Source organism: Pteropus vampyrus, unplaced genomic scaffold, assembly GCF_000151845.1.
Source record: "Pteropus vampyrus isolate Shadow unplaced genomic scaffold, Pvam_2.0 Scaffold103, whole genome shotgun sequence".
In the NCBI taxonomy this organism is placed as follows: domain Eukaryota; kingdom Metazoa; phylum Chordata; class Mammalia; order Chiroptera; family Pteropodidae; genus Pteropus; species Pteropus vampyrus.
Window position 1 is genome coordinate 4,932,541 of NW_011888884.1, and position 27,133 is coordinate 4,959,673.

General features: G+C 42.4%; 1 protein-coding gene and 1 pseudogene across 7 annotated transcripts in view; both read left to right on the forward strand.

Annotated features, from left to right (window-relative positions):
- ABCA1 (ATP binding cassette subfamily A member 1) overlaps nucleotides 1–27,133 on the forward strand; it is a 120,985-nt gene that overhangs the window by 18,474 nt on the left and 75,378 nt on the right. For all 7 annotated transcript variants that reach the window (XM_023533491.1, XM_023533493.1, XM_023533494.1 and 4 more), the window contains 4 exons: nucleotides 3,126–3,290; nucleotides 13,001–13,094; nucleotides 16,993–17,134; nucleotides 18,413–18,531. In XM_023533491.1, the coding sequence (XP_023389259.1) occupies nucleotides 3,225–3,290; nucleotides 13,001–13,094; nucleotides 16,993–17,134; nucleotides 18,413–18,531 (421 nt within the window). In that variant the 5' untranslated portion in view covers nucleotides 3,126–3,224. The remainder of the gene's footprint in view (nucleotides 1–3,125; nucleotides 3,291–13,000; nucleotides 13,095–16,992; nucleotides 17,135–18,412; nucleotides 18,532–27,133) is intronic.
- LOC111742899 lies at nucleotides 14,618–14,736 on the forward strand (annotated as a pseudogene).

Below are 27,133 nucleotides of genomic sequence, written 5' to 3' on the forward strand. Positions count from 1 at the left end.
AGGGGCTCCTAACCGAGGTGTCAGTGCAGGGGAGGGGATCAGGAAAGGGGTCCTGAGCAAGTGACAGCTAAGTGGAGACCTAAGGTTAAGGAAGAGTTAGCTAGGCCTGTAGTGTTTCGGGGACTGGGGAACACACCGAGAAGTCTCAGTTACAGGAGAGAGTGTGGTCCTTTCAGAGCTTGTAAGTAGTTTTCTGGGGCATCAGGCAGTGGGGAGTGGTGGGAGAGGAGGCTGGAGCGAGTCATCAGGGACACCAGGGGAACTACAGTGAGGATTAAACTTCATCCTCAGGGTGGTGGGGAGCCGGCAAAGGGTTTTAAGTGGGGCAGTGGCATCTTTAGCTGTCTGATTTAGTCAAAGAACTTTGATTGCTCTGTGATAAATGGGTGGAAGGGGGAAAGACTGGAGGCAGGGAGACCAGTGAAGTGGTTGTCATGGGGTGAGAATGGCCTCTCCAAGGACAACGACTGTGAAGTAGGACCCTTTCCAGCCAGTAACTGGAAATGTGCAGGAGGGCAAAAGCGAGTGCTACTCGCGTTGAAACATTGAGAAATCTAGTTCGTAGTACGGTCTTCCTTTTGTTTTTGGTTCGTTTGTTTACTTCCTTGGAAAACTGATGTAGAAATGTTCCTTTGGCTTCAGTTACCTGTGAGCAGAGGGGTTTGGGCTTTGCCAAACCCTTTTCTTTGGACAGAATTGCTCTTCCCAGTGATCACTGTGCTCTAAAGTGGGAGCAGGGCCATGCCAATGTGGGTGTGGGAAATGAGGCAAGAAACCTGCCTATTGGCACCCAGAAAAGCCAGAGCAGCACAGCACCTTCTGCTGCTGCTCTGGGCTACTTGATAACCTCTCTCAGTATCTTCTGCAGGGTCCCTAGGGTCAGAACCCATATCTAGAGACCCAGAAGCTCTCATTTTAGGAAAATACTCTCCGGAAAAACTCCTCCTGGCCTTTCTCTTCTCATGAATCTTCTACAGAGGTGCGTCTTCCCTTCCTCTGAGATCCTCCACACAGGTTTAGAGGAGACAATTCTGTGCTCTGGTTTGGCCTGGGGACTCCGACACTAGGCTATTCATATTTTGTCCTTTCTAGTTTGCCCTTCTTATTTTTCCAGACTCCTACGGTGCATTCGCTAGAAATAATGGAATAGAAAATGATGTTTGGACAGCATGTAACCATTTCTGTACTGACAAAACAGAGAAAGATAAGTTAGAAAGGAACTAATTTCTTTGGTACTTTTAACGTGCTAGGTACTGTGTTGAGAAATTACTTACATTATCTCATTTAATCTTTAGAACATTATGCAAGGTAGGTATTGTCATCCCCATTTTATAATGAGGAAGTAGATGCTCAGGGAGCATAAAGGCTTGGCCAGGTGTTCATTGGTGGGAAGCCGAGGGTAATTCATGTCTGGGCTCTTTCTACTAGGGTGATTTTCCTTTTTAAATTTCAAACTTGTGTTCTAAACTTCCCATTGTTACCTTGGGAATCTGAAAGGATTCACGGTAGCTTCTAAACCAGCTGAGTGATTCCTGGAGAGCAGCTTTTGGATGAGAAAAATCTAGGTAATTATTTTTTTCACTCTTTCTGGAATACAAGTTCGGGTTTACAGGCACAATGGCATTCTGACTGTCGAGGCCAGTTATCTTTAAATAACAAATTGCAAACTGACACAGTGCTGGTTTAACTCTTCCTCTTTTTTAGAGTGAGAACCTTTAGGGATCTGATTTGTTGGATAGTCAATGAATTAATGTGAATACTTAACGAAGAGGTCATTACTTCTAAGATACTGCAAATTCCCTCCACTCTCTTCTCCAGAAGTTTTTAATCCAAGTCTTTGTGAGGTGGGGTACAAAAGGGCAACATCTTACTGGAGGTTGACCTTTGCATTGAGCTCTGATTTGGACTCACAGATTTTTAGTCTAATACTTGGTTTTGTATCCACTACGTTCTTAGCTCTTTTTTGCTGTCTGTTCCTCAGGCCTGATATTCTACTCCCACTTCTATTCCACTAGAAGCCACGGCAGTTAAACTGAGCCATTGTAGAAGTAAAGCTGGTTTCTAGTTTTTGTTGAGGGGTCATGACTACGGAGTGCCAGCAAGGCCTGGCTTTAACCTGCGTATCCCTCCCTTCCCCTTCCACTTTTCATTTTTCTGCCCCTTCTCCAGCTTTAACTTTATATGACTACTTGAGAATATTCCAGCATTAAATAAATATAGTTGTTGAGTGGGCAATTGGGACGCACAAATATGTTGTATTCTCTGTTTACAAGAACCTCCCCTTCTTCTAAGATGGTGAAACAGTCCTCCAAGGAGGCACCCGTGACACCTGACAAGGAGTAGCCAGGCCCTGTGTGCAGGTGCAGATGGAGCAAGGCCAGAGTGTGCAGATGTCTGGACAGTGGGAGCTTGTCAGTTTCACAGGCGATGCTCTCTGCCTGCCTTAGCTGACTTGTTTCTCCACGGGATGTTATTTTCTTCCCACAGACACACAGCACTGGGATTGTCCTCGTCACCTGGGAGCCAGGTGTTGATAGCATTTCCTTGGTTTTCATTCACAGTCATCTGAGACACTCTGGCTTTCTCGATTCAGGAACTGCTTTATCAGTGATGCCATTAATCATTTAAACGACTCAACTTTGTGGCCAGATGAAAATGTAGTTTGCGGAGAATTTCAGAGAATAGCGTAAATTACTCCAGGTTTGAGGCAAAACTTAGAAATGTTGCTGACATTTTATGTGAGGGGAGGCATTTTCTTAAGAGAAAGGAGACGGGTCTCTGGGATTCCAGTATGCCATATCCACGCTCAGTGTTTTGACCACCTAAGATTGCTCACTTAAATCTGTTCATAAGTGTATGTTTCACTCCCAAATGATCACACCAATGGAGCTAAAATGATTAGGATTATAATGACTAGCTCCGGGCTGCTGTCAAAAACCCTCCAGAATCCCCTGTTTACAGGAGAATCCTGAGGCCGGAAGTCTGGGATTCAGGACCTGTTGAGAAGCAGTCCTGACGCAGACCTGGGTGTTGAGGTCTCAGGTGAGGGGGCTGGAGCAACAGCCCTCACTGGCGTTTGGCTTTGCAGTGCTAACTGACAGTGCTCTCCCTGCTTTATCTTTCAGTTAATGACCAGCCACAGAGTCCCTGCTTTTGAGCTCTGGCCGCTGCCTCCACGGGCTCCCAGCCACACTCAGGTTGCTGTGGGTGCCAGCTGAGGTGACATGGCTTGTTGGCCTCAGTTGAGGTTATTGCTGTGGAAGAATCTCACTTTCAGAAGAAGACAAACAGTAAGCTTGGGTTTCTCTGGGGGGTGCTCCCATGCTTTTCTTCATGGCTTTGAGTTGGGGATTGGAGGTGGGAGGAAAGGGAGTCGACTTGGTTTTCTCAAAGCGATTGAATGAATGTGGCCACCGTAGTCCTGGTGGACACAGGACTTAGTGGTCCTGATATGGCTCAATCACTTATCGTAGATTTACAGCTGGGTAGAAATGTTAGCGTTGGTTGTACCTACTTTGTAACTTGGTTATAAAGTAGGCATTCAGAAAATCCAGATACATTTATTCAAATTTGTTTAGATGACCACTGAAATGAAAACACAATGTTTAAAATTCTCACAGAGAACTCCTATAAAATCCATCAGGAACACACACATTCAGATTCTAGTTTGAGAAACTCTGCTTTTGTTTAGCCTTTCATGTTACAAATGGGACCAGAATCCCAAGGTCAATAATGAGAGAGTGGGAACTAGAATCTGTTTATCTACGTATCCTACCAGTCTTAGTAATAATAATAGAAAAATATAAAACCTAATATTATATAAGAAAAGCAAACACTTAGAATGAGCTTCCATGTGCTAGGTGCTAAATAGTGTGCTATTAACTGGTTTAATCTTTTTACGACCCCACGAAGCACTGTTATTTCCTTGTTATAGCTGGGGAACTTGAAGCACAGAGAGAGGTTAAGTAATTTGTCTGAGGTCCACAGAAGCACATGTAGGGTTTAAATCCAGATCATCTCACTTCAGGCTTGGTACTTTAAACAACTACGTCAAATTGCTTTTCAGTGGTATCATTTTTTTTTTTTTCTATCAGTCTCAAGATTTTGAAGTTTCTAATTTCTTCTTCATCCTCCCCCCTGCTTTCCATAGCTCCTCCCAGGTTCTAGTGTGCCCAAGTCCGACGTGTTCATTTCTCATCTTCATTTCTTAGCTACTGCGTGATCTAGATCTCCTGCCTTTTCTCATCCTAGTGGCAGCAGCCCACATGACGGGAAACTGTCTCTGCTGTGGTGTATCTATTAGCCAGTGAGTAGTGGAAAGAACTGTATCATCTTAGCAATGAAATGGGTAGTGCAGTCCAAGCCTCTCATTTTACAGATAAGAATACTGAGGCACAAAGCAGGGAAGGGATTTCCCCAAAGTCAAAGGATCAGGAGCACAGGGTCCTGGCAAAGGACGTGGGGTTGGGCCATCCGGACTGGGCCAGTCTCGCTGGGCTTGAGCTTGTTGCTTATTGCCTAATATAGCTGATGGGTTGAAAAAGAGTTAAGATTCGAAAGATAGGCAGGCTTAGTCAAAGGCCATTTGTGGTCTTGTGGCAGAGTTTCCTCTTGGAGGAGGAAGTAAGGACACAGCATCCTGACCCAAAAGGGCTTTTCTAGAAGATATATTACTGCCTGCTAGCTTGTCCTTGTTACCTCCCTTCCTGATTTCTAAAGGAAATGTATTTACTGAACCAGAAAAGTGGCTTATTTCAGGTCGGAGATGCTTAGATGGTCAAAGCTGGAACAATCTGGCCTGTGCTCTGGATAGTTGTTAGGGAATGGGGCTAGGGTCTAGAGCAGGTCGGTCATGGAACTAGTACCAGAACCAAATTCCTGGTAGCCCTACAGGCACAGGCCCTTTACAGCAGGCATTGCTTTATCTGCACTAAAGGTTTAATGTCCCTCGATCTTAGGTTCTGACTGGTAGCTACTTCCCCATCCTCCTGGCTTGGATTTCCAGATTATGTTACTTAACAGTGAGACTTGTTAAGGGTTTTGGTGCTGCTTTGTGAGCTCACATAGTCAGAACCAGTCCTGTCCATCAGGCAGGGAAGAACTGAGCAGCTCCATGGCAGTTCTTGCCCATAGTGTATGGGGAATCAGTGCTCGTTTCCCTTCTGAGATCCTGGAGTGTACCCACGTGGCCCCAGAGCCTGGCACCTGGGATTTGCTTAATAAGCATTTGCTGAGTGAATAGTAACTGTGTTAAATGGGGCATTAGTTTGTAGGTTTAAGGATGCTCCCCTGCTCTAGGGGCCTGGTGTGCCGCTGCCGGTGAACAGAAAGTTGGGACCTGAACAGTATACCCCAGAGCTACCCTGTTAAAAGGGGCATTTTACCCTTGCATTCTGTGTCCTTGGAGATGAATCTTGGGGACCTCTCTCTGATACCCCCATTGTGCATTCTCATGGGGACCATCAGCCGGGGTTAGCTTTCTGCTGTTCTTGTTGGGCAAAGAATACATTGAAATTGAGTTGCGAAAGTTGGGTGCAAAGCTCAGTTTGGGTCCAAAGTAACGGTTAACTTGTGTGGGTGGCAGTCATTCAGTGCAAACAGGGCTTGGGACAAGAAGTGGGAGGGGCCTCAGAGTTTTCAGGATCCTCATTTGGTTTAGGCAGAGCCAGAGGCCAAGGTCCCCATGGAACAGATAGGACAGAGTGCGGCCATATAGCCTCCTTTTTTTTTCTTTTTTTTCTTTTTTGCCTTCGCTATTAAATATTTTATCAAATACGATCCAACTACCATGTAGCTGAGAAAATAGATAATTTTAATTTTTGCATGAATTAGAATATCAGTATTTGGGCATTGTTTAATAACAAATATGCTGGCAAATTAATAAAAATTAAAACTGTTTAAAGCCATTAGAGAATTTTACAGAGTAAATGGAAACTTCTGTATCTGCTTCCCACTTGCAGATTCACCTGAAACGTTTCTTCTCCATCCTTAGTCCAGGCTTGGCAGTGATGGTTCAGATCCAGATAATAATTATAATTATTATCGAATTCTAAATCAATTCTAATTCCAACTTGGCCACTATATGCCATTGGGTTTAGGGAAAATCATTTCTCCTAGGTTTTAGTTTCCCCTTCTAAGGAACGAAGAGCATTAGAATAAATAGCCGTTTTTTTGTTTCATTTGCGTAAATATTTATTGACCATCTACTACATGTGGGACAGTGAGCAGACATGACCCCTGCCCATATAGAGCATACAGTTTAGTGAGGGAAGTGAAACACACTATCACATAAGTAAAAATATTATAACAAACCATGATAAGTGTTATGAAAAAAAAACAAAAAACAAAACCCAAACTGTGATACTGTGTTAGATACTACCAGATTGTGGAGAGCGACTTAGCTTAGAATAGAAGGTCATGACGTTTAAGCTGAGAGCCCCAAAGTTCCAGCAGCGGTTAGCCAGGGGAACGTCGAAAGCCCAGAGATCAGGGGTGCTGTATTCCAGGCAGAGATCCAGAAGGAGTGAAGGCCGTGGGGGCCTAACACATGTTCCTGAATCAAGGAACAGAAAAGCCAGTGGCACTGGTGGAGCAAATGAAGACGGGGTGGGAGTGAGTTGAGAATCAGCAGGGCCACATCTTGCAGGGCTTTGTGGCTGAGGAAGGGCAGATGAATTTTATTTTATGTGCAAAAGGAGTTCCTGTGATCGATGGGCCATGATCTCAGGGGTCAGATTGTGTGCGGTCCTTGACACTGAGAGGACTCGAATGACGATAGCCCAAGGAGACAATTGTAGCCATTACTATGTATGGACCATTTTATGTTCTCTTTCCTTTAACATTATTGGGCATATATGTTCCTATCTGTCCAAATAGCCTTTGTATTTATAATAATGATTCTTAATGTGTAGGCTGTGTTTTATAGTTTTGAGTGTGCTTTTATATCCATGATCTTGATTTTCACAGCAATTCTGAGAGGTATCCATTACAGTTCCTGTTTCATTGGTGAGGAAGGTATTGTAGGTTAATAAGGTGGTCAGAGAGAGGGCTGGATCTTTTGGCCCCAAATCTATCCTCAGATGATTCCATTAACATTCCTGGGAGCCTTATAGCAATCGATCAACACAATTTTTTTTTGTAAGTTCATAGTCTGTTGCCAACATTTAGATTGTTTCCAGTGTTTGCTATTATAAATATATTACTATAAAGATTTTATACCTCTAGCTTTTTCATCTATTTGTTATTATTCCTTTAAGCCAAAATCTCAGGAGTAGGATGAGGTCAAAGGGAAATGGCCCTTGAAGTCTATGATCAGATGTCTTTCCAAAGGACCAAACCAATTTAAAAAGCCATCATCAATGCGTGAGGCTAGATAATTAGTTCTGGGAAGGCAGGACTGGTTTTAAAAATTGTTTTTCCCTCTAGCAGTTCCCTGGCTTGATCTTGAAGATTTCACTTTAATTTGTGCAGACCTGATTGAGGTATATGGTATCAGAGATGGGTCTAAAATTAATTTTTCTTTGCATTCATATTATGTCATCCCAGCAACTTTTATTAAACAGTGATTTCTAGTGATTTTTGGGACATTTATCAAAATCTTATCTGTGTAGGGAGCTATTTTGGGGTTATTCATTTGGTCAATTGATAAATATTTTTTATTTGGATGCCCATAGTGTGCTATTACTTTGAACATCTGCGATCTGGGGGAATTCGCTGTCCTGCGCTTCCCTTTTTGCCACTCAGAATACTCTTTGATAGTTTCATCTATTTCTTTTTCTCATTGAATCTTATTACCTTATCAAGTTCCAAACAGTATCCTTCCCTAATTTTCATGCCTCAAGGACATTTTGTAATGTCTGGAGACATTTCTTGGTTGTCACTATCCTGGGCAGGAGTGATTGGTGCTGCTGGTATCTGGTGGCTAAAGGCCATGGATGCTGTAAATATCCTACGGTTTGTAGGAGTGTCACCTACAATAGTTATCTGGGCCAAATGTCAACAGTGCTGCCATTGAGACACCTGCTCTAGGTTTGCTCACTCAGATTATCCCCATGTTACAACTGAAGAATAATGAGAAGAAAGGTGCAAAGCAATGCTTTGGTGCTCCCCAGAGCAACTCAGTGTAGCAATTCAGTTAAATATCAGAAGTATTATTTTAATACCTAACACTCAAAGAAGATTTCTGACTTTTGTGAGAAACACCTTTTGAAAATCATGTTTCTCTCCATCTTTCTCACCTCCTAGGGGAGAGATGTGATGGTGGGTGGGTAGATACTAAAGCAAGATTTCGAAGAGTTTTCTGTAGGAGTTTATAGCACTAAAGCATCAGTTTTGTTTCCAAGCTATTTATGAGGGACCACGTGCAGGAAAAGTGTTAAGTTTATGGATGGGGGAGAAATCTGATTTTGATGATGAGTGAAACTTAGGTTTCTAGAGGGAGGCTATTAGGAAAAGAAATACCTATAACATCCCCCTGAGTTTAGAAGGTGAATTTTGTGTTCAATGACAGAAATAATTTAAGAGGTACAGAGTAAAATGGCATGGATTAAATTTTGTCTCTCATGAGTTCTCTGGTTGGGGTGGTGTGAGCTTTGGAGACCATCTCTTCATTCATTCATACATGTGAGTGATTCAGCTCAGCAAGGGCTCTGAAGATCAAGAATCTAGATACTTTGGTAAGAAAGCAGAAGGCATAAGGAGATTGTGGTGCAAAGTGACTAAAAGTAGGCACCCTTGAGTTGGACTGGCTTTGAATCCTGGCTCTGCCATTTATCAACCTTATAGCCTTGGGCAATTTATTAACTCTTTGAACCTCAGTTTTCTCATCTGATAAATGAGTGTCATTATAGTGCTAATGGTGTCGTTTGGAGATTAAACGAGTTAATATATGTAAAGCACCTAGAACATTGGTACATAGTAAGGCCCACTTAAGTGTTGATAATTATTATGGTTAGTCTTTTTTTTTTTTTTTTTTTACCTCTTTCCCTGAACTGCTTTACACCCACTGGCTTCAGAAGCTGAAAATGATTCGTAAGATTTTCTTTGTGCCCTTTACTATCAGAACCATGGGGAAGACCCATTCATTTTATTCAATCAACTGACATATTTTGAACAACCTAGATGTGCAGGCTATAGAGATGTCCAGGAACATAAGGCTTGATTTATTGGGTCAGATCAGTACTCAGGAGGGCTAGTGAGTGATAGATTCCTCTTAAGTGGCCATCTTAAAAGGTATATGTCCCAAACATGGCTCTGTGAGAGGCAACATGATGGATGCAAAAGCACACATTTAGGGTCAGTAGATCTGGGTTCCAGTACTCATGAGCTCTCTTACCAGGCTTTGGCTCATACATAACCTATTGAAACCTAAGTTTCTTCACTTCTAAAATAGTGATGATGCGACCTAACTTACAGAGTTATTGTGAAAATTAAATATTAGAGATGCAGTGTCTAATGACATCACTTATACGTGAGATATAAACCTAAAAGCAACTAACAAACATGACCAACAGAGACTCATGGACATGGACAATAGATTAGTGGTTACCAGAGGGTAGCGGGGAGGGTAGATAGGATAAAAGGGGTCAAATATGTGGTGACAGAAAGAAACCTAATTAATGGGTGGTGAACATACAATGCAAAATATATATGACTTACTGTTGAAACTTACTGGATTTTGTTAACCAATGTCACTATAAAAAAAAAAAGATGTGATGTATAAAAATCTCTGATACACAGTAGGGGCTCAGGATGGTCCGTCACTATAATAAATCTATAGGCCATGAGTTTATTTTACATGTATGGAACCTGTTGTTTTTTTTTGACCATGACATCCAGTAAAGTTATTTCCCACCTGGGCCACTTGCTGTGTCAAAAAGAATTTCATGTGGCCTCTGGGATTGGGCAGAAGCGGTCTCTAATCTTGACCCTGCTGCTGACTAGCTCTTCTTTGATCTTCAGCCTTGCCACATATAAAATGGAGATGGTAATGGTTCCTATGTCACAGATTCATTCTAAGGATTCAATGAAATAATCCATATATATTGTACTTACTACATATTGGACTTTAAATAAATGGTAGCTACTATTTATCTTATGTTCATTATTCTCTTTTGAATTCATTCACAATTATGCCATTTTTAACAAGTTTATTCTTGTCTGTTAATATTTGTGATTTTATTTAGCTGTAAGCTTAGAATGGATAAAATTTTGTGTTCTGCTTTTTTCATTTAATATTATATGGTTAATAGTGTCTGCGTTTCACAAACATTATTGTAATGACTGCACACTATATTGTTGGGTAGATGTACCATAATTTAGTCATTTCTTTCTTGCCCTGTAATTAAGTTGTTTCTAGTATTTTTGAATTATAGTGTTTCATTGGATGAACAATTTCATGTATATAACTTCTTGCTATTTTAAATTTAGTTCCGTAGGATATATTCCCAGGAATATTACTGGATCAAAGGAGATAAACATGTCTTTGAATACATATGGCCAAATTGCTTTCCCAAAGGGCTCAACTGATTTTGTATTTCCATCTTCATTATTTTATAAACTTCAGTTCATTCTCTTACTCAACAAACATTTTTTAAGCCCTCATCATGAACGCTTAGTGAGAAGAAAGCGACACTAGGGGAGAAGCTCCCAAATAAATAGGACCCTTGCTCTGCCAAGTGCTAATAGAGGCACAGAGTACTTGGGGAACTCCAAGGAGGGACTTCCAACTCCGCTGGTAGAAGAGGCCCAATGTCATTTGAAAGCCTGGAGATTTCAGTGTGTGTTGCCTCTTTGGGATCATTTATAGAAATACTTAGCAAGACCAGCCCCATCTTTGGTCTTGGAGACCCCATTGACAGCATTCCTCCTTCTAAAGAGGGACCCATTTATCTTTTTTTTTTTTTCTTCCTGGTGTGCTTTTTATAGCAAACTATTCTTCATAGTTATCTGGTAACAGTGGGTTTTTTTGTTCCATTTATGGAAAATTCAGGAAACACAGGAAAGTATTTAAAAAATCACCCATTTTCTTATCACCCCAGGACATCCACTGTCATCATCCTTATATTTCCTTACCAAAAGAAGATTAAAAAAAAAGAGGTTATTGTGGAACCATATCAAAGGTCTTTAGAAATTAAAAACAGGTTGTTTAAAATACCAAAAAATTCAGTAAAAAATAATAAACAGAAACCCTTTAAGCAATCTGAAGCACCAGCAATAGTAGAAAAAGTTAAATTATGATCCATTCACAGTGTAGAATATTAAGTGTCCATTAGAATCCATACTTTAAGAGAATATTTTATATTATGGAAAAAACTTCCAGTATGGTGTTAAATTAAAAAGCAAAATACAAAGCTATATAAGCTGTATAATTTCAAATTTTGTAGAGAAAAATATTTATGTGTGCATTGAAAAAAAGACAAAAAAATTAACAGAATCATTGTTATCTCAATTTACTAGAGACTCCCTCTAGGAAGTAAATTAAGGGTGATTTATATTTATTTTTTCTACTTTTCTGTATATTTTTAATTTCAAATTTTCTACAATAAAAATATATGAACTTGAAGATCAAGAAAAAAATTTTGATGAAAGAGGAGGGATTTCATATCAGTATTCTCTTGGCTTTATGGCTCAGAAGCCACGGTGGTAGTTACTCTTAACCACAAGGCCCCATGACTTTTCTGGGCTCTTTGGTGTTCATCTTAATTAGAACTTTAGAGTATAAAAATGAAAAGAAGAAAGAGGTGAGAAATCAGGCAGTGTAACTACTCACGGTCCCCGATTTATGATGGTTCAACTTACATTTTTTTGACTTTACAGTGATGCGAAAGTGGTATCCATTCAGTAGAAACATTACTTTGACTTTCGAATTTTGATATTTTCCCAGGATAGTGATAGGGGAAGGATACTTTTGTGATGCTGGGCAGCAGCAGCGAGCTGCAGCTCCCATTCAGTCACATAATCATGAGTGTAAACAGCAGATACTCTGCAGTGTAGTCATTGTATGAGACGTGTTTAAGGCAGGTTACTAAACTATGATGTTCAGTAGGTGAGCATTTTCAGCTTAGAGTATTTTCAACTTATGATGGATTTATTGGGACATAATTCCATCATAAATCAATGAGCATCTGTAGTTGTTGGAACACCACTGGTTCAGTTAAATTATGTAATGATTTCCATCCTATCCCTGTGCTTATTTATCCCTTGGCAACTCAATGAGGTGGGCTTTTCCTTTAGAGAAACCTCATTGCTTTAATCAGTGGATCATGCTTACTTGTAAGTTTAATGACCTTCCTACACATCAGAGAAGATGGTGACCAGACCTTGATGGATGGGGAAGACCTTTGCGCTCTTCCCAGCTCTTTCCCATCGTGGGTACATGGAGGTTGATATAGAACTGTGTGTGAATTTCCATTGTTCTGAGCCCTCTTCTCAGCCTTGTGGGGCACACCTCTGTGTTTGCATTTAGAGGAGCAGAAGTGGTGTGTATTTAGCACAGCAGCTTGCTCTGGCCTTTCCCTTTCAACAGTGGTCATTACGTACCTGAAACTGTGCTAAAGCTGGGCATGCAAAGGTGACTGGGACCCAGTTTTTGCCTTCAGAGTGCTCATATTGCAGTGAGGAAGCCAGTGATAGAAACAGATGATTTCAGGGGCTCAGTTACTGTGGGAGCACAGGAGAAGGGCTTCTAGTTTAGCCCGAGATTTTAGGAAGGGAAATGATGCCTGGTTTAGTCTTGAAGAGTGAGCAGAAGTGAGCCAGAGGAAGCAGGATGGGAAACATCTTCTCTTTCTTAAGGAAAACACAGAGGTATGGAATAGTATGTTACAAGGTGAGAACTGCAAGTAGTTCAGTGTCATGACAGCTTAAAGAGTGATGGGAGAAATTGAAGAAGTTCATCAATTGTTTAATTAATTTTTCTGTGGATTTCCCAAAGCCCAGTAGCATTAGGCATTCATATTATTATTTAAATTCACAGTGCTCTGTCTTATTTCCCACTCAGTGTCAGCTTTTGCTGGAAGTGGCCTGGCCTCTCTTTATCTTCCTGATCCTGATCTCTGTTCGGCTGAGCTACCCTCCCTATGAGCAACATGAGTGTGAGTATCTGAGCATTCTTATTGAGACTCACCACTAGCAAGTGAAATTCAGGCAATGGCTGTGGGCTAAATTTGATGCTATCTTTAGGAAACACTGTAAATGGTTTGGAACAGAAAAGCTAGGCTTCTGATTTTTTGATAAGGCGTGAACTCAGGAAACTATTTTCAGTTCTCGTGAATGGTGATAATAGTAATTATAATAATAGCCAACATCTGTTTCATACATTCTCAATCATGAAAGTAAAATAATCTTACTGATAGTTCAGAAAGTAGTGATTAAAAAAGCCCCCTAAGGCAGCGCCTTGGCATCACTGTCATCTGGCCCCTGCCAGTCTTTTTCATGCGCCTTATGTCTTTATTACACAGTTGCCAATCATGGAACACATAATTTTAAGCAGTATTCTCAGTTTGACTAATGATGCTCATAACAACCTTGTATAATAGACTATATTATTGTTATCATTTGCTCGATAAGTAAATTGGGGCTCAGAGAAGTACAGGGATTTGCCTAAGTTCACACATCTAATAAGTGACAGAGATAAAATAAAGCTCAGGTTATCTGATTCCCAATCCTGTGTTTTGGTGATGGCCTTTATAGTGAGTGTAGAAAATACAGTGGTGGCCAAGCTCTAGATGTCAGGTTACTTGGGTTTGACTCCCAGCTCCAACACATACTAGGTTTATTACCTTGGACAAGTGATTTAGCTTCTTGGTACCTGAGTTTCCTCATCTCTATAAAAGGAGAATAATAATACCTACATTGTATGATTGTCATGGGCGTTAACCCACAAATAGGTCTTTCTCTCCTGGCTGAACTCGCTGGATGGACTGACACTGTAGAAGTGTTCCAGTCTAAATGATCAGCACTTATGTAGGTTTAGCTAGAACCTCTGTTCCATTGTTCCTGTAACTTTACCTTCCATTAACCAGCTCCACCCACACCCTGTCTACTCTGTAGGCTTGGAGGATGCTGTTCAGCAGGAAAGGGGTGGGGCTACGGTCATGTTTTAATTGTGTTTTTGGTCTAGTCTCATCTCTTTCACTGTATACAACAGCAGTTATTTACCTGCTAATTTGCCATTATGCATTTTATGTATTCAAGTTTTTAAAAACCCAAAAGACCTCAAGAACATTGTACCATATGTGATTTTCAGATTTTACCAAAAAGGAAAAAAATACAAAATGAAATATACACTCAGTTTGTGGGTCTGGGAGGTAATTCTGCTTTCTCTTTTGGAACCCTAAAGAGTGATGAGCAAATGCATATTTGGTTTTATTTAAGCATTATCCTAAGCCCCACTGAAGTGTATGTTCTAGGGAAAACTCAGCTTTTTCATCTGCTGAGATGTTCTCTCTCTAGAATGATTACAGACAGGCAAGCTGGTGTAGTAGAAACAGGCAGACTTTGGCATTGGACAAATTGCGGTTTGTTTGGATCCTGGCTCTGCCACTTGCCAAGGTTGTGTTCTTAGGCAAGTTGTTGAATTTTAACCCAGAGCCCTCTTAATCTAAACCATAGATTTGTTTACAGCCATGCTATCCTGAACAAGCCTGATCCCGTCTGATGTCAGAAGCTAAGCAGAGTTGGGCCTGGTTAGTACTTAGATGGGAGACCACCTAGGAAGACCAGGTGCTGTAGGTGTAAAAGATAAAAAAAATAAGGGATTGTAAGCTGACAAGGTCCTTGCAATCTGTGAGGTCAACCAAGGGTGGCTCGCCTGAAAAATAAAAATGAAAAAAAAAATGTAAACCATAGATTCTCAGGTGTGACATTCCTATACCTATAAAAGGAAGATAAGACTTTTGCTTCCATCTGTGCACCTCTTGTAACCTTATCTCCTATTCTCACCCCCTTCTAGGGACCTAGCTGGAAGGGAGAAAGCTAAGGTGAATCTTGTAGAGGTGTCTTGTCTATGGAAACAAAGGATTGCTCTATAATTTTTCCCCATAAATCTTTCCCAATTTGACCCAGAGCCATTGAAGTCCTAATTACTTCCCTAGGTCCCGGGAGTCCATTATGCTATTTGATTGTCATTTTGTACCCTCAGTGACAAATCTTCTTGCTACTTTTATTTGCAAAATAGGTGGGACATATCATGCAAGGAAGGGTCCTTACTTCACTCACCAGGGTATAGCTTGAAATACCTTCATCTTCCATTGTCCTGTGCTGCCTAGATCAGGGCAGTATCTCTGGGAGATTAAAGGGGAAACTCCTTTGGTCCTTGGTTGGGTTACACAGATCTTCCCTGCATGAGGAGCAGCTGATGTCGGCAAGGGACCTTGTTTGGTTTTCCTTGAACTATTAACAGGGAGATAAGGAGGTTAACTAAATGTTCATCAGGCCAGAGTCCCTTCAGAGTGGCCACAGTGATCAGATCCTGTTATGTCCTTGCTTTGGATGTTGTCTCTCTGATTGGAATGCAGATAGAAGGGAAGAGAGAGAGAGTAGGGCCCCCGATACTGAAATGCAGTGTAGCAAGTCTTGGCTATGGGTTAGATTCCGGGGAGAGACTCTGTTAGCACATTTGCATGAAAATAGTAAGATTAAAGGAAGATGGTAGCTGTGAGATGAAAGGAGTGTTCAGACTGGATAACAGCAGAGTAAGTACTGCTGCAGGCTCACTACTACAGCGCCTCAGTGATCCCACAGGCCCATGCACTGCGCCTTTTTACATTGTACCAGGCTCTCTGCTTCGTGCTTTGCCTGTAAGAACTCATGGAATACTCACTGCAGCTCTGTGAAGTAGATTGTATTTTTATCAGCATTTTATAGATGAGGAAACTGAGGGTTAGAGGTTCAGTGACTTGGCTCAAAGTCACTGCTTAGTGATTTGTAGGGACCAGATATGAATCCTGGTTGGTCTGACCCTAAAGCCCCTGAAGCTACATGGCTTTTTGCCACCTAGAGCCTGTGGTTCTCAACGGTTGTTTAACTCTTTGGGGTCACAGATAACCCTGAGAATATGATGAAAGCAGGAGCCGTGGCCTTTCTGTCCAAGGGAATTCACACATCTTGTTCCTCAGGTTAAGAGCTCCTGTTTCAGGGCACATTTATCTTGATTCTTATAAGCAGCATCTGGCTGACTGCCACACTCCAAACTATGCCTTTGACACCTAAGACCAGCCAAATACACCCAATCATGCTGTCTGTCAGAAGCTCCTCCATAATGAAGGGAAAGGAGAGTGAGGAGATGCACTATCGAATGGGGCTCATTGTTTTGATGAGTGACACAACAACAACAACACCTGTAAGCCTCACAGGTGACATCTGACCGGAAGTTAACATGTTTATTAGGTGCCTTTGAGGAGCTTGTGAGCTGGCGGAGGAAGTGAAACCGACATAAGTTTGGCCAACTGAGGACAGTACAGTGGAGATTGAGAAGGGCTTGAGAATAAAGGGGCCACGGGTATAAAGAAAGGAGCGTGTGGACTGGGACCAGGGAAATGTGGGTTCCACTCCTGGTCCTGCCTGCTAATTTCCTGAGTGTTCTCCATCAGCCATTTTATCTTGCCATAGTTTCCTCCCTTGAGTGTGATTAGGTCATCCCTAGGGCCCCTCTGTGTCTCTGAAAGGCAAGGAGGGTGGTGGAAGATGAACAACTGATGATCATGTACGAGCTGCACACCCGGCACTTCCTGTACGTGGTCTAATGTACCCCAGGTCGATTCCATTCTGTAGATGACGTTGAGTAGATTAAAAATTGCTGTCTGATGCCAAGTTTCCAATTCAGGGTTGGTTGAGTCAGAGGTGGCAGGTCAGTGGGATGTGGGGGATGGGACAGACAGATTTGGGATAGAGACTGAATGGGTGGAAGCAATGGAGATAAAGATCAAGTCTTAAAATCCCTTCAAAGAATTAATGTTTCTCCTGTGTTTTTCTTCTCTTGGATGTCAACAGGCCACTTTCCAAACAAAGCCATGCCCTCTGCAGGAACACTTCCCTGGGTTCAGGGGATTATCTGTAATGCCAATAACCCATGTTTCCGTTATCCGACTCCTGGTGAGGCTCCCGGGGTTGTTGGAAACTTTAACAAATCCATGTAAGTACCAGATCAAGTTTTCTTTCCCAAACTTGTCAGTTAATACTTTTCCTTCTCTTATCTGCCTCTGAAGAATTTTGAATGGTTGTATTTGAATAAAGTTGCTTTTGTGTGATAAAGTTTTGTGTGATAAAGTTTGCAGAATGAGGGCAGGGAGAATTGCTGCCAGCATTTAAGACCTTCCTTTAGTGTATTTTAGGAGTAACAAGATTTAGCTAAGAGTCGCGTGGCTGGGGGCTGTTCCTCCAAAAACTGGCTGTAAGTTGAAAAGGGAGACACAGCAGATCTGCTTCACCTGGCCACTCGTTTAGTAGACATTCACTGTGCATCTGAACCAGCTGGCCTGGGGCCGGGGGGAGGGGTAGGTAGAAAGATGTGCACAGGAAGTTGTCTGCCCTCACGGAGCTCACCACCAAGGCTGGGAGAGTTCACAGATCACCTCTCTTCCTCTGTCAGTGTTTATCTTACTGCAGCTTTTCACTCTCTGGTCTTTCTCGTCCCTGGATACGAGCTCCCTGAGGGCCATGATGCCCCTTCCTCAGCTTTTTGTATTCCTGGCTCCCGATTTCAACACCAGACCTAAATGTGGGCTTAATAAGTGTTTGCTGAATTAGCCATTGAAGATTCTTGGAATGCACAGAACCAAGCATGTGTTAGCATGGACTAAGGATTGTAGGAGATGTAGGAAGATGGTTCTGAGGAAGTAACAGCTGGGCCAGCAGAACCACCCCATATTATTCATGGACCTTAGGATTCGTAGCTTTTGTGGGTCCTTTCTTCCATGCAAAAATATTAAAATTTTTATTTTCTAAGTGTGTTGATCTAAAGGTGAATGTAATCCAGGCTGGATTCATCATTATTCATACTCATTTTGAATTTTTGAATTTGGTTTTTAAAAGAGTATCCTGAGCCCTAGGCACTGTGCCTTACTGTGTCTCATGGATAAGTAGGCCCTGGGCGAGTAAGAATGTGTGTGTGTGTGTGTGTGTGTGTGTGCGTGTGTGTGTGTGTGTGCGTGTGTGTGCGCGCGCGCGCGCGCGTATTTATTTATGAAGGAGGGCTTCCTGGAGAAGGAGGCACATGTAAGATTTGGTTGTGTGTACACATGGAGAAGAACATTCCGGGAAAGGATGGTGGGTAGGTGGTTGGGAATATGGGGTGTCAGTGAAGCTGAGTGTGGGCAGCTGTAGGAGTGTAGAACCGACAGCCAGACCGGGGCATGTGTACCAGGCGGGGGCCCTAACCAGAGCTTTTCTGCTTTTCTCGCATCCCCTGCAGTGTGTCTCGCCTGTTCTCAGATGCTCAGCGGCTTCTTTTATATAGCCAGAAAGACACCACCATGAAGAACATGCACAAAGTTCTGAGAACATTACAGAAGATCGAGAGTCACAGCTCAAGTAAGTAAAAGTCTTCTGTGTGTTGGTTTGTAATTGGAAATTGACCTGTGCCAAAGAGAGACAGCAACCCAGGCGGACTGGTGCTTATCCCTTTTAGCTCTTCTCTACTGGGTTTTCCTCCTCAGTGGCTGGTCTTTAAGGCCTCTCTGCAGGAGGTATTTGAGGAGAAACTGAGAAGACAATGAGTGTGCTGGCTTCCTGGGGTAGACAAGAAAACCCCCCAGAGAGGAATGACACAGGCCCGGTTTTTGGACAGTTAGGGGTGCAGGTTGCTTCCAACTTCATTTCTTTGGAGTTGGCCATAAAGTTGCAGTGAATGGGCAGATTTATAGAAAGGGGATACTTCTATGCATATAAGAGTAATTAAAATTGCAACTTGATATAGATAAGTGAAAGTAAGCATTTACTTCTAAAAGGAAAACGTAATTCATTTTCCCCCTAGTCATTTGATTTAGTCTGATGGACATTTGAACTCTGATCTTTAAAAAGCAAAATCTTTATCCCTCATTTGGTAAATGTCCAGGCAGTTTACTGCGTGCTATTAAGGAAGTGTTTGAGGAACAGGCAGTTTGCTGACAGAGGCATTGGCTACAGAAGTCATGAGGCAGCCTCCCAGGCAGTGGCCTACAAAGCAGTGAGGGGGTGTGGGAGCAGTCCGGGGTACAGGCAGTGGTGCAGGCATAGTCTGTAGAGGATTTAAAAGCAATAATGAAGCCTATTAAAAGGTGGTCTGCTTTTTATCATCACCATGCACTGGTGGTTCTAAACAATGTCAGTGATAAATTATTCCCCGCCATGGGCCAACTGCTGTCACTATTCCAGGAATGTATTTTCTACTCAGTTTGGTGTTTTGGGAGGGGTGGGATGGGCTGGCCTCCCAGATTGTGATCCACTTGACAAAAGTGTTAGAGTTTAAACCAGACTTGGAGTGGAGCTTTTTCTTGGGGATAGGAAAAGAGGCAATGGGCAGTGTGGGAACTGATGACAGAGGGAAGCTAAGCTCTGCGTGGGTTGGCACAGAGGAGCTGTCACTTCACAGAAAAGAAAGGTATGATTGTGCTTCATTCAGCTCCTGGGTCAGTTTTTAGGGACCCCCAGCTGGACCAGTCCTGGCTGCATGACCAGGCCGTCTGGATGCTGTTTCCTTGCTCTGTAGGCCTCTGGTCCTGCACATGTATGTCTGTCCCAGCACAGGACACAGAGAGGTAGCAAACACCAACCAAAGCATCAGTCCTTCCTGATTTACCAGAGGGCCCCTGCCTGGTAGACCAGAGGCAGAGCTTGGGTTATTTTTTCTAGTACAGAGACAGTGTGGCCCAGAGGAAATAGGAAAGAGTGCTAGGATAAATATTTTTTGTAGTTTTGTAGTTTTGTGACTGCGAATCAGTCATTTAGGCCCTTTTGGGCCCCTCTTCTCATCCATAAAGTGAGAACAATAGGAGAGTCTATTTCATAGGATTATTGTGAGGAGTAAATGAGATAAAACATTTAATTGCTTAAAACAGCATCTGGCACATAGGAAGCATTTAGTGAATATGAGCTATGATTATTTTGGAATGGTGACATCTTGGCCAAGCCGGTTAAACTTTCTGAGCCTTAATTTCCTCAGCTGTAGTATACTTGGTAACTTACAATGTATAATGTAGAATTCTAACAGTGTCTGGCACCTCGTAGATATTCAATAAGTGGGAGTCAATATTTTTCTTATGTGTTAGTGATACATTTCTGAACACCTGGCCTTGCTGTTTTCTCAACTTCACAGCTGGAGAAATAAACTGGCTGATGAGCGTGAGCTGTTAAACAGTTTCAGATCTTAGTGGGGGCTTTAGACACAGGCTGTTTTTATTGAACAACTGGCGACAGGAGTTAGAGTGAAGAAAAAAAATCAAAACTTCATTCAAAAAAGCTTTCTCTACATGCTCCGAAGAGAGGTCTCCTCCTATTTTGATTACATTATATCAGTGCTTATCTCTCTGTTCACTCAGTAGGTTCCTATTTCTGCCCTGCAGCTACTTCTTAAATCGCTTTCACCTTTTCTTCGCCTGTCTTGCAGCTCAGAACCAGGCCTCTGTCTAGAGGGAAATACAGGAAATGTTGATTCTTCCTAGGTGAAGTCAGTCGCATTTTGCAGCATTTGACTAGCATTCCAGATTTCAGGGAGAATCAGAGACTGAGGTGGTTCAGCGTAGATCCTGACTTAGAGACCTGTGCTTCGCTGTCTTGCACTCACTCTCAGAATTGGAAAGATTCTTGGCCCGAAGCCCTGCCCTCATCAACCTTCTCTCCCATACACCCACTTCCTGAGATGGGGACCTAATTCTCACACGGGCAGCTCATTTTGGGTGTGGACAGCTTAAGTTATCAGAAAATATCCACTACCTTGCTATGCCTTTTAGAGAATGATGCTAATTCTACTTCCCTTGAAATATTTAAAGACAGATCTTGTTTCTTTTCCCTCTCTCTTCCCACAGTCTTTGATTTTTCTAGGTTTCTGGAATGACTCTTTCCTCCTATATCTGCCTCTCCTCTGGTTGTGTTTCAGTGTGTTTCTGTCTTTCTTGAAGTTTATCAGAAATTACAACAGTATTCTAGCACAGAGTAAAGGGGACTTTTGCCTCGCTTGTTCTGAGCAGTGTATGTCTGTTGATGCAATCCAAGGTTGCGTTAGGCTTTGGACACCCATATCACACCTTTGACTCATATTCCATGTGTGGTAAACTGAAATCGTGGAGTTTTTTAAAGAGATAGTGTTGCAAGCTACTTGTTCTCCATTTCTCCATTTCTTAATTGTGCTGTTGGCTTTTTGAACTGAAGGAAAACATCTTTTTTATTTTACATTTTTAGATTCCTTTTGTCATCTTGACCTACCCAAACCATTTTAGTCTCTGATTTTGCCATGTACTGTATTTGCTGTTGCTTGTTTTCTCTTGTCTTCTAGGAATTTGATAAGTAGCCCTCTTTGTTCTCATCCAAGTCATTGATGACTGTGGGATGAAGGCTTGAGGTTTGGATCACTGGAGACTAACAACCCCTTTAAGGCTCTTAAAGATCCACTAATGTGTTGTCATCAATGCTGGGTTGCTGAGCTCCTGCTTCTGCAGTCTACTTGGGTGACTTGCCTTGTTCTTTCCTTCAATTTGCATCTGCTAAATCCATTGGACTATCCACAGATAATTTGTGCACATGGAGGTTTCTACTCAAATACTCTCTTTTAGCCCCATGGTTTCCTGCACTAGAGCATTGCTTTATTTCCATTTATTGGATGAGACTTTAGAGGCCATTAGTTCATTTATAGATTTATAGGTTGATTAATTGAATCATTCAGCCAGTATTTACTGAACACCTAAAATGTGACAACAACTGAGAAACTCTAGAAAAAGTGACAGGTCTACGTTCTGTTTCTGTGAGGTGCAGACTCTCAAGTGGTGTTTCTCTGACTGAGTTTTGTGTGGCATCTGAGATGATTTCAGGTGGTACACAGATGACAACTTTTAATTTTAACCCGCATCAAATTGCAATTTCATGGGTATTATTGCTTAGGAGAATGTTAAATAGGAAAAAATGAGTTAAAGTTAATTTAAAGAAGACATTTTATGTGGATATGGTAAAAATTATGAGAGTAGTTTATAAATGGAGATTGGAAAACACTGGTATAAGAGAGTTTGGGGCTTTGTATTAAGATTCTTTTAGGGAACAAGTTCAGGTTCTGTCTCTTATTATGTGTGAATCTTGGGCATGTTTTGATTCTTCCTGACCCCCAGTTTACCTGAAAAATGGAGATTAGCTGACCCCTGAGTCCTTGAGCATTAAATCAGATGAAATCTGTGGATGATTGATGGCAGGGGCAGAGCACGTAGTTGACACACAATAAATCTTGAGTCCGTTTACCTCCCCTTCTCTTCCTGGCTGACTCTGGTTTTGCCAATTTGTTCAGCCTCCCTGAGCTTCAACTTGCCTTGCCTCAAAATGGAGACTTTGCAAAAGAACCTGAAAATGTTTCATCTCGGAAACTTGGCCATTATTCGAATGAGGGGATCACCTGGGACTCATCCGTGTTGTGGGCTGTCCCTTACACTGTAGCCCTCGAGAGCAGGACTGACCTTTGCTCATGGCTTTATCCTAAGCATCAGTAGCAGGCACGTGGTAAGAAATCAGTGCATCTTAGTGAGATGAAGGTGAGAGAAAATAACCGCCTTTCACAGAGTATTTTAAGGGTCAAGTGAAAGTACTTTGAAAAGTATGAAATCCCAGCACATGTAGTTGATTCCCTTTGTGAACCCATGTCGACAAGGCTCTAAATTAAGAATAATGACAAAAATTCTTAAAACTGTCTTGGCTTGCTTTCTTTCCCAAGGCTTACCTTCCAGAACTTTACTGGAAGAGCTGCCATAAACCCCGAGGCCTGAAGTGGATTTACTGAGAAGCTTAAAAAGTTGTACTTTCATAGATCCCTTTTGAGGCCTTGGTAGGGATTTTAGCAATCAGCAATTGTCAAAGTAGGATTTAAAAAAAATATACTTTTTCTTAAACAGAGCCCCCCAAATTGTGTCAGCTTCTGGCCTCACACCCAGTGTCTGCCCCTGCCAGAGGCCTCGGCGAGATCCTGGGGGCATGGAACGAACCACCTCCTTTGCTCTGGCTGCCAACTTCACTCACCAGCCAGCCCACCTGCCCCGCTTCGGTGAGGCTGGCAGGCCGGCCAGAGCTAAGGCCTCCCAGATGGGGCTGGTACTGCTTGGATCAGGACTGGGCTGGAGAAGGATGGTCCCTTTGCTTTCTTTTGGCCTATTTCCTTTTCAACCACTTATATGTATCACTTAGTGATGCCTAAGAGGCTCATTAGCCTGCTTCCTGCTGAACCTTTCTGCTCATCCACTTTACCCTAGTGCCTTGCTTCTTTCTCAAATTCTGGAATTTGGACTATGGGTTCCTTCATCTCTAGGGGGTACCGTGGGCCCAAGCCCCTCTGGAGTTTGTACCATGGATAGTGATTGGGGCTTCCTACTTGACTGGAAGTTATGAAATGCACATCCTGGGGCTGAGGCTTCTTGCCTTCCAGGGGTGGGCCATCCTCATATCCCCTCTAAAAAGTTCTCCAACTTCCCTACTTTCCCCCATTTCCACCGTTAGCTGGGCTCTTGTCCACTGCTGTATAGTATGTCTGCTCCCTTAGCCTCACCATGCTTATGCTGGCCAGGGACAATTCCTAGGCTTGTGAGGGTATTGTGAGAGTTCTCTTTTTACCAGCCGTGGCCTGCCTGGCCCAATGGACAGGGCTGTGGGTTCTGTGGTGGGGCTGGATGCCAGATCCCCAATTTCTCCTGTGCAGGGGACTCAGCAGCTTCCATCCTCGGCCAGGATCTTAGCTCTCTAGGTATCAGGTTCTGTCCCAAATTACAGCTGCACCAACATCTTTTAACAGAAGCCCAGTAGGTGCTCGGTGCTCTGTGGGAATTGAGAAGAAGATTTTCTAGACCTGTTGAATTAGGCCAGGACAGGTAGATGGAACAGTTGAGGGGTGACTGTTCCCCCTCAAGTTGTATGAAGAGCTGCCAAATTACGCATGTCTGTGGATGGCATGGTCTACATAAATGGCACTCCCCATGAGAACTGTACTCCCTGAAGTTGGGTAGTACACAACCTGTATGGCTCGTTGCCATGGCCTAGTGTACCTTGTCTCAGCTCCTTGTACTGACCTCCCGTAACCCCTGAATCAGGGGCTTCTGAAATACCTTCTCTCTAAGATGTAGAGTCCTCTGAAGCTCATGAGAACTTTGATGGGAAAGAACAAGGAAGAACTTTAGGCATTTTGTCACTAGGCTGGAGGTGTCCCTCTGGAGCACATCCCACATCATCGAGGTCAAGGGCTGAAAAGGTGAAGGACTGGAGGAGAGATCTAGTGCAGCGCTGCATGCATCCTGTTGTCCTGACTTGGGTCTTGAGCATTTCCCTCCCTTCAGCTAGATTTTGAATGTCATTAGCATGGCTGCCATTTTCTGTATATTCATGGTACAAATCTGGTTTGTTTGGTCTTTCTGATGTGCTCTGTAAGACTTTTGTGAAATGAGTTCTGAGGTTTGTGGTGAACTTAAGGAAAAGAGTCATAACCTTCTGGCTGTTGGATTTATTGGCAATACTGAAAACTCATTGTACGGACCTTTGATTCAGCTATGATCTTTGAAAGTCAAAAAAGACATGATCCCCTGAGGGCAGGGCAGGCTTTGGTGACATGGCAGTGTAGTTGGTTATGGCAGGGGGTTGAGAGAAAGGGATGTAAAATTATCATCTTGTAAATATCCACTGGGCAGTACAATTTAGTGTTAAGACAACAGACTTGGCAGCCAGACTGCCTTGGTTCAAATCTTGGCTCTGCTACTTACTAGCTATGTCACCTTGGACCATTCCATAACATCTGTGTGTCTCAGTTTCCTCAAAATGGAGATATTAATAGAACTTCACTTAGGGATATTGTAGAGAATAAGTGAGCTAATAAGGGTAAAGCATATTTAGTACAGTTATCTGGCACATAAGAAGTACCAAGCTTGTACTTTAGTTTGCTGCATTTTCGTAACCATCATGCAAGGTAGGGAATTTTATTCTTTTTTATGCACATGAAGGAGTCGAAGTTCAGAGAGACTAAGTAACTTGTCTAAGGAAGCATAGCTGGCAAGAGGCAGGAAAAGGTTTTTCATACTCTGCTATTATATGCTAAAGAGCACAGCCCAGGGTAGCCAGAAACTTCTCCAAAGTCACAGGATACTAAACATTTATGGGCTGGGATCACAAAGGAGACAAGAGGCCTTCCGAGAGAAATGCCAGACTTCCTCCACTTCCTGGCTTCACGGGTAACAGGCTTGAGTGGAACATTCCCCAAGGCTCGTCTAGAAAGAACTTCCTGTGACTCACAGCCACTTCTCCTTCCCCGCCTGAACCCCCTCATTCCCTTGAGCAGCCGCTGAAGTTAAAGTTGCAACCCCAAACTTTGCTTATCATCCTTGTGGGCCCTACTCATGCCATCTTGTTGGGAAATCTCATGATATATGTGTCAGTATCATGTCATCACACTGGAAATTCCTTTAAGTCTTTGGGTGATTGCGATTCTTGTTCTGTAGGCACTGGTCAGAAGTTCTGATTTAGGGTCTTAGGGTTTCATAGTTGGAAACTTTTTCCAGCTATTATGAGAAAGTTTTCTTAGACCTGTCACAGCCAGGCTGCATCCCAGAGTCTAGATCGCTGGTTTCCGTCTAGAGTAGGGGCCTGTTCCCAGCTAGGCTGTAATCAGGTGGATGCAATGCTACAATGCTATGTCAAAATATTGCTTGATCTAAAATCAGAAGTAGACTTTACCCAGACAAGAATAGAAAACACAACTGTACCCAATTACAGGATAGCACGTACCCCACAATTTTGGACTGTCTTTAAAAAGTTTGGATTGTTATAACATAAGAACATTGTTTCATATCTCTTGCTTTTCCAGTATAAGATTTATTTACTCTGTGGGTGGCAAAGAACAGGTTGGGGGTCCAGTTTGTTTCTAGTTGAGTACTTCTCATTTCTGGCCTCTAATCACTGTTGCACTGAAGCACAAAAGGGCAATCTTGGAGTGATACTTTGTCCAACAGACTAAGTTGCATCAGATAATGATGCCATTTTACATTTTAATATATCATTTAATTCGAGGCTTACACTGGCACTAGCAGGCTAATATTATCATCTCCATTGTATTGATGAGGAAACTGAGACTGGAAAATGTTATGTCTGTTGCCCAAGGTCATAGAATAAAGCTGTGAATTGAATCCAGGTCTGTCTGACCCCAAGGCTCAGCATCTTCCTACCACACCATGCTGCCATGTCACCCTATTCTGATCCCAGGAAGCATGGGTAGCATCATTTACTTTTCATACCAAAAATGTGGCAAAGTATTTTTAAAGAGTAAAACGATTTATTTAATTACTGATGTAGGAGAAAGAGCCAAAGCTTTGTAGCCAGAGCCCATTGTATTCAAATTTACCTCTTTCTTGCTCTGTGACCTTGAGCAGGATATTATCCTCCCTGGGTCTTTTTTCACACTTGAAAAAGGGGAATAATACATTTTTTGTAAGTTCGTTTTAGGGATTCTATAAAATAACACATATAACGTGTCTGATGCTCAGTAAATGCCAATTACCTTCCTCTGCCCACAGATCAATACCTTATCCCTTAATACATTTTATTATTTTTCAAAGAAGAAAAACTAAGCTATTTATATATTGTATGTAGTGTGTGTGTGTGTGTGTGTGTGTGTGTGTGTGTGTGTGTGTGTGTGTTTTAACAATTCTGTCTTAGTCCAGCCTGGAAAAGAATTCTTTCTCGGCCCCTAACTTATAAACTCATCTTCTTTTAGGCCCAGAACTCATTTGGGCCACAATTCTCCCTCCTCAGTATTACCTTTCATTTTTTCCAAAGCCAGCCTGACTGTGCCTGCCACTCCCATTGCATCAGGAGTGCTCCTGGCCGTTGTGAACAGGTCACCGTTTTCCTTTGGAGCCACAGTCTCCACTGGCACTTTGAGGACCTGATTACCATTCAGGTTCTTATCAGTTGATGTCAGTCTTCATTCCAG